Source organism: Crocuta crocuta, unplaced genomic scaffold, assembly GCF_008692635.1.
Source record: "Crocuta crocuta isolate KB4526 unplaced genomic scaffold, BGI_CrCroc_1.0 scaffold647, whole genome shotgun sequence".
NCBI lineage: Eukaryota > Metazoa > Chordata > Mammalia > Carnivora > Hyaenidae > Crocuta > Crocuta crocuta.
The window spans coordinates 1,106,855-1,113,751 of NW_027531286.1; the positions used below are offsets into that span (position 1 = coordinate 1,106,855).

Consider the following 6,897-nt stretch of genomic DNA (forward strand, 5'->3'; position numbering starts at 1 on the left):
GGGGAAAGCCTGTGGCTGGGTCCTCAGTTGCCTCTTGGGCAGAATGGGGGCGGTCAAGCAGAAAAACCCGAGTTCTAAGCAAGGCCCTGGTCCTTTGAGATCTGGCCATGGGGCCTCTGATGCCCTTCCCTTGCCACCCCACCTGCGCCGTATGAGCCTGCGCCTGCCGGGGGCCTGCTTGCGGGCTGTCTCCTCAGCTCAGGGGCTCCATCCACAAGAGCCACATGGCTGCTGCCGGCTCACCTTGGCACCATCTCGGGGACCTGCAGCTTCCCCCTGCAGCCTGGCCCCGCCTGGCTCTATTTTCCTCCGGCAAATAGGCGCTTGCTGTTCACGGGCTTATCTGCCCGACCAGTGCAAGTGGCCAGGAGGCGGGCATCGTTAACGGCTCCTGCACTTTTTCCAGCACACATAGCAGGTGCTCAGTTAATACTGGTTGAACGTGTCAAGACTCTGCCTGTGCGGTGTGGGTGGGGTGTTGAAGGAGGGGGGTCGCCTGCCAGGCTGGTTGTTGGGGGGCTGGATCTTCCTGAGGCCTGGGATGGAGGGACTGCCTCCAAGACAACTCGTTACCCTCCACTGGGCCAGGTCTCAGGATGGGAGGCCCTGAAGCCCCTCTTCCCTCCCACCCATGGGACTGCCCCAGCTGCAGCACTTCCGCTCAACTCCCCGTCCCTGGGGGCCTCAGGCTCGCAGGGCCAGGGGCTGGGGGAGGCCGGGCGCTAACAGAGGAAGCCTGCGGTTGGAANTCTCTGCCTGGGCTTCAGGGATACAGGCAGGCTCAGTGCCCAGGTGCCAGGTCCCAAGCAGAGCAGGTGAAAGGGTCCAGCAAAGGTTCTTGAAGGGGGTCTAGGCCTGCAGTGGGGCGCTAGGGGCACACCCTGAATCCCAAGGAGGCCCAGCTCTGTGGTGAGGGGAGAGGAAGGCCCAGGTTCTGCCCCATGCTTGCCCTGGCTCTCCTGCCTCTGCCCTTGACTGGCTGGTTCTGCCCCTGGGACCCAGTCGTGGGGGGGGAGGTCCTCCCTTAGCTCCCAGGACCCAGACATTCCAGCCCCCACCTGTCGCCCCCACTGCAGGGCCCACCGGGCTCCCGTGCTCACCATCAGTCCTCCGACCTCAGTGCTCAGGCACCCACCACCAGCTCTGGCTGTTGAGTGGAAGTGAGCCTGGCGCGCTCAGCTGCAGCTAGGGGTTACTCTGCTTCCGCTTCCTGCCCACAATACCCCACCCAGCACTCCCTGTCACGGTCCCCTGCTGGGGGGCCTTGGGCCTCGCGGGACCACCCTAACCCACACTAAAGCCTCATAGGTCTCTAAGCCAGTGACTCGGGGCTGTGATCAGGCCTCCGAAAGGGGGAACGGCACCAGCTCAAAGCAGGACGCGGTCCTGGGTGTCCGCAGGTCTGTGACCTCAGTTTCTCTACCTGGCAGGATCCGGGGAAGCGCTGGCTGTGGGGAATGCTCGTGGCCCCCAGGCCTCCCTCGTAGCTGTGATCCCCGTGGGCCTCATTTGTCCCCAGCCCTCCAGACTTCCTTTCCCAGCCCCACCCTTTGCAGAAGGGCAGACCTGGCTTTTAGAAAGAGAATTTTATTTGGAATGAAAATATAGAGCCTGTCCCTCCCGCTTACTCTGGGGAAGGAGCAGGGAGCTGGGGGGAGATGGTCCCTCAGAGTATAAGCTTGCCCTGGTACAAAAACCCTCCACAGTAACAACGACAAGAGCCAGGTGGTGGCTCGAGCCCGGGCCCACAGGATGGGTCAGGATGTGGACTGCCCCTGAACCTGCCCCAGAGGCCCCGGGCAGGGGCGGGAGGCAGCCAGCTGGCGGTGGGACTTGCCAACAGAGGCTGGGTGAGAAGGGGGTGGAGGAGGAGGAGGAGGTGAGGGGGAGTGGCGCCCCCTGGGCCTATGGTCCTAAGCGTCCCCGTTCTCTACTCGGCTGAGCTGCTCCTCCAGGCGGCCAATGCGCTCTCCCTGCTCCTTGACCAGCGCCCTCAGCGCCCGGAGCTCCTGCATCACCTCCTCCAGCTTCCCAGCCTCCTGCAGGGACAAGGAAGGCGGGCACTAGGGTCAAGGAGCCGCAAGCCCTCCCCAAACCTACCCGGCAGGGGGCGGGAGCCCCGCACACAGGCAGCGAATGGTTCAGGCACACGCAGCAGACCGGGGCGACACCTGGGGCTTCCCACCGCCACCCGGAGTGGAGTGGGAGGCACGTACCCCGGCTCCGGCGAGGCTGCCGCTGGGGGCGGTGGTGTGAGTGGAGGCAGCAGATGTGGAGGCCCCCGGGCGGGCAGAGCTGGGGGCCGCGGCAGGCCGGCTATCGGATAACACGTTGCGCCGGCTGACCTTCAGGTCCCGCTGTTTGCTGGGCACGTAGGCCTCCCGCAGGGAGATGAGGATGGGGTCGGCATCCCGCCCGCTCACCCACTCCTCTGCCTCCAGGGCCGCCTCCGGCCCAGCTGTGTCAGGGTACAGATCGTCCTGGAAGAGGTCCGACTGGGCCGGGGGTGGGGGAGGCGGGGATCAGCCAGGGGCCCAGTGTCAGGGTCCTTCTGTTTGGACCCTGGGTGGCCAACCCCTAAGCCTGTACCCCGTCAACCCATCCTCCGATGGCCTGGCCTCCAGCAGCCCCTCTAAACACAAGCCTGTCATCTCACTTCCCTTCGGGGTACGCCAGCAGCTCCCTCAGGAGCCTTCCTGATGCTCCTGAGCAGGGGCCAGCTGCGTGGTTTCAGGGGACTCTGGGGGCCGTGTCTGTGTCCCACGGACTGTGAGCCCTGTCAGCTCCCCTCACAGCTCTGCTCCCGGGGACGTGCCTGGCATGCAGAATGGCGCACTCGGTGGAGAAGGACGAAGCTCGTCCAAGGCTCTTGGCCGGACACCCGAGGCTGCGCCACACGCCACTGGTGCCCTCCTCATGGGAATCTCCACTACACCCGGGCTCGCGCCCGCTCTCCGTTCTCACCTCTGTTCCCTCTGCCTGGCCGTCTCCTGTGGCTCTTCCAGAGCACGGCCTCAGCTCACCCTGTCGCATCCCTGCCCATCCCATCTGGCCCAGCACCTGGCTGGGTACGACCAGCCCACCGACCACATCCACACTCAACCAGGTCCCATTCACAGGCCTCACCCCGGTCACCCCCACCGTGTCCTGTCTGCTGGAGAAGGGAGTGGGTGGGCAGGGAACCAAGTAGCCTCACCTTTCTTGGCACAGTCATGACAATGGGCTCACACTTGCGTTCATGTAGTTTGTAGAACCTGGGAAAGGGAGGGGAGGGCGGAGCCATGGGTGGAGCCTCCTCATCACTGGCTCCCTTGCCCCCTGCACTCTCCACACTCTGACCTCTATCCTGGCCCTGCTGAGGGCGGGTTCCTGCTCCGGAGCGGCCTCCGGAGGTCTGACCTTTCACCCCGAATGGCCATGGGCCTGGCCTCTGCCGCTGGAGCCGAATCATCCCTCTGCAGCCAGAGGCCACCGGGGAGGCCCTCCTTACCGGGCGATCTCGCACTTGCTGACCTCCAAGCCCCTCTTAGGCATGCTGCCCATGCCCCTCTGCGGCTCTTTGCTGGTAAACGTGTTCAGGAAGTGGATGTAGGGGGGCTCATCCGTGATCTCGAAGTACCGGATGCTGGAGTCACCCTGTGGCGGGGGAGGGGCAGGGGTCAGCACTCAGGCAGGCAGCCTTCTTCCCTGCCCCCTGCGCGCCTGCCTGGCCCCACCTTGCCGCACACGTAGACCACGCTGGTGTCCGGGTCGTAGAAGGGCAGCAGGGCCCCGTTGCTCGAGTCCAGCTCCTGCAGGGCCACGGGCTCCTCAAAGTTCTCCTGGCACGAGGGGTGGGGGGCAGTCAGGCCGGAGTCCTCCCCCGGCCCCTCCTCACCATCCCAGCCCTCCACCAGGACTGGCCCCAGGCCGCCCCACATGCCAGCCGGCACTGCCCCCACCATGCCAGATGGGCTCTCTCCCACCCTCCTGCATCCCCTCCGCTCCCAGGGTCTCACTTTCCTAGCCTACCCCGGGCCTCGGAGCCAGTGTGGAGGCAGTCCCTACCACGTGGGAGCCGGGGGCGCCAGGCAGCACCAGCTCCTGTCTCAGAGGGACCTGTGGCGGTCACTGTATGGAAGCACGGGGCTGTGGGACAGAGCCCTTCAGGGGAAGGGGCTGGGAGGCTTCCTGGAGGAGGGGACCTCTGCACCGAGCCCTGAAGGGCAGCCAGATGGGAACAGGCAAGCAAAGGAGGGAATGGCCTTACAGTTGGCAAGAATAATGTGGGTTGAGACCCGGAGGTGGGGTGGGGGGGCTGAGGGCAGTGGGGGGGCGGCTGGAGAGCAAGGGATAAGGACAGAACAGGCTGGCAGGGTGCCAGGCTGAGAACCTGGGAACCACAGGCCTCTCTCCAGGGTGACTCCTGCCCTCCCCGCCCAGGGTGGGGCCCAAGTCTCGATCGAGCCTGCCCCCTCAGGCCGGCCGCGGCCACTCACCGGGTCCCACAGCGCCAGCTGCCGCTCGCTCATGCGGCTGAAGCCCGTGGTGAACACCTTGCCATCCGCCAGGAAGATGGCCCGCATGGGACGGGCCCCCTCGTGCGCCCTCTCCCTCTCCTGTCCGGGGGACAGAGCGGTCAGTGGAGCACCCCAACAGAGCCCCTCGGCCTGTCCGCTACCATCCTCGCCCTCCAGGGCCACGTACCGCCACCAGGGTGCCCCGACGGGGGTCGATGATGCGCACGCTCTTGTCCTTGCATGCAGAGCAGAAGAGGCTGCCATTGCGGCTCCAGCTGACGTTGTAGATGAGGTCGGGGTGCAGGCTGTCCAGGCGGTACAGCTCCTCCGCCGTGCCCACGTTCCAGATGAGCACCACGTTGTCACAGCCTGCCGGGCGGGGGGCCGTCATCCCACCAGGCTGGCTTGGACCACCCTCCTGGGACCAGACCTGGCCTCTTGACCTCTGTGGTCAATCTTTACCGCCCGTCAGAGGGGCTCGGGAGAGGGCGTGGGCTCCGGAACTGTGCGTAGAGAGGGGCAGGGGTGTGGGGTGGGGGGCAGTGCAGACCTGCACTGAGTAGCACGNGCCCACTCGCTTGGTGTGCCCCTCCAGCACCACGACCGGCTCCGTCAGCGGGGAGGTCAGCCCGTTCTCTGGGATCTGCCACACCTGCAAGAGGGGTGGGGACGCCAGCTGAGGCCTCCGCTTGGCCCCTACTGGCAGCAGCCTCGAGCCACACCTGTGACCCGGGCCCAACCACAGCCCCGTGCCTCACCATGACGGTACAGTCCTCTGAGCCGCTGGCGATGACTTCGTCATTGTGGGGACACCAGTCAATGTCCAGGACGGGTCCTGTGTGTCCACACACCGTCGGGTAGGCCTTGTCAATGCGGCCCGTCTGCGGGCATGAGAGGGGCAGTCAAGGGTGAGCAGGAAACGTTTGGTGCCTCTGACCCTGACTCGGTGGCCATAAAAAACTTTCTCCATCTGTGCTAATACCATGTAGGCAATAAACGTAGGTTATGACACCTTCCCAACAGCACGGGGATGGGCAAGATACGGAATGTGAAGTGAGCAGACAGGCCCTGCGGGTGTGGTCCCATCTCTAGTCCTTCCCCCAGCCCTGATGGGGCGCACCTTGCTTAGGGGGAGCACCAGGAAGGCCCCCCCGCCGCTGGCCTCCACGATCACCGCCAGGAACTTGGGGTTGACTGCGCAGAAGGTGCTGTCCCAAGTGACACGGGACACTCGAATATCTTCATAGCACTGGTCGTTCTTGACCGGCTGTCCGAACACATGCCGGAATTTGCTCTGCCGAACCACTTTGCGGAAGGACATGTCTGCAGGGGGAGAGGCCTTGATCAGCCCTCACCCACCCCAACAGCCCCCAGCCCTCCCAGGGCTGCATGCAGGGTGGTGAGAGGGTGCAACCAGGGGCCTGGTCATCATAACCCTCTTGGCTTTCGGTTTCCCCAGTTACGGAACAGGGGTCACAGGGGCAGACCCTGCCTGCCACCCCCCCCAAGGTGGCATCTGAGGGGGGTGGTAAATGCCCTGACCAGAGGCCCACACTGCTAAGTGGGGAGGGGCTTTGCAGGACCCTACCCAGGCCCCTCCTGCCTCTGGTATGTGTGCGGGGGAAGTGGGAGGTGCCAGAGCAGGCCATCCTTAGCTCCTCGGAGGGTCCCAGTCACCTGGAAGCGGGCTCCTTCCAGCCCAGGACTTGGAAGTTGGGTGATGGGCTGGGCAGACCCAGGAGGCAGGAAAGGACTCCTCTGTGCAGCCGCACTGCACTCGGCCCCAGTCCCGAGCCCCAGGGAATGTGCAGTGCCTGCAGGAATGTGCAGGGAGCTGCAGGGAGCCCCAGGCCGGCCCAGGGGGCCTGGCGGGACAGGGCAGGGGACGGGGCGGGGGAGGGGGGNTCAGGCACTGGGAGGGGGGGTCCTCTTAGGGCCAAGGGGCGGAGGTGGGGCCGGGGGGGCTGCAGGTGCGAGGTGCCGCCCGCCCGCAGACCGCGGCCCCTTCCCGGTCTTGCTCCCTTAGCGGAACCCCCAGGAGTACGAAGTTTGGGGGGCCAGCCCGCCGTCCCAGTCCCCATCCCGGTACGCTCTCCCGGGTCCCCCAGAGCACCCCCCTCTCCAAAATACAGTATCTAGGCTGACAGTCCGTATATTCACGTGCCTCTCTTTAAAGGTTACAGAAGTGCACGCTCTTGATGAACAATGTAAATGCAACGGCGGGGTTTTAAGGGGCAAGTGGAAGGCGCCAGCCAACCCATTCCTTCCCCTGAGCCCCGCTGGGGCCTGCTTAGCCTTCCTATTAAAAATAGAAATGGGGCCATGCCCTCTGCCACATCCCGCACACCTCTCTCTCCTCGACCGTCTCCACGGAGATCTGGTGGTCTGTTTGCAGATG

At 65.1% G+C, this 6,897-nt stretch overlaps 2 protein-coding genes across 2 annotated transcripts in view; both read right to left on the reverse strand.

Annotated features, from left to right (window-relative positions):
- PTPRCAP (protein tyrosine phosphatase receptor type C associated protein) overlaps positions 1–1,508 on the reverse strand; it is a 2,514-nt gene extending 1,006 nt beyond the window's left edge. Inside the window, exon 1 of the mRNA XM_077771377.1 lies at positions 1,101–1,508. Coding sequence (XP_077627503.1) covers positions 1,101–1,103 — 3 coding nt within the window. The 5' untranslated portion in view covers positions 1,104–1,508. The remainder of the gene's footprint in view (positions 1–1,100) is intronic.
- Positions 1,509–1,571: 63 nt separating this feature from the next.
- CORO1B (coronin 1B) lies at positions 1,572–6,380 on the reverse strand. Its single transcript, XM_077771378.1, has 12 exons — positions 6,177–6,380; positions 5,620–5,822; positions 5,258–5,380; positions 5,066–5,151; positions 4,943–4,955; positions 4,687–4,899; positions 4,479–4,598; positions 3,717–3,821; positions 3,491–3,636; positions 3,197–3,254; positions 2,217–2,495; positions 1,572–2,039 (listed from the first exon to the last, which is right to left on the reverse strand). Exons 2-12 carry the CDS (start codon positions 5,818–5,820, stop codon positions 1,914–1,916), a joined length of 1,470 nt encoding a protein of 489 aa, XP_077627504.1. The 5' UTR covers positions 5,821–5,822; positions 6,177–6,380; the 3' UTR covers positions 1,572–1,913.
- Between the last annotated feature and the right edge of the window lie 517 nt (positions 6,381–6,897).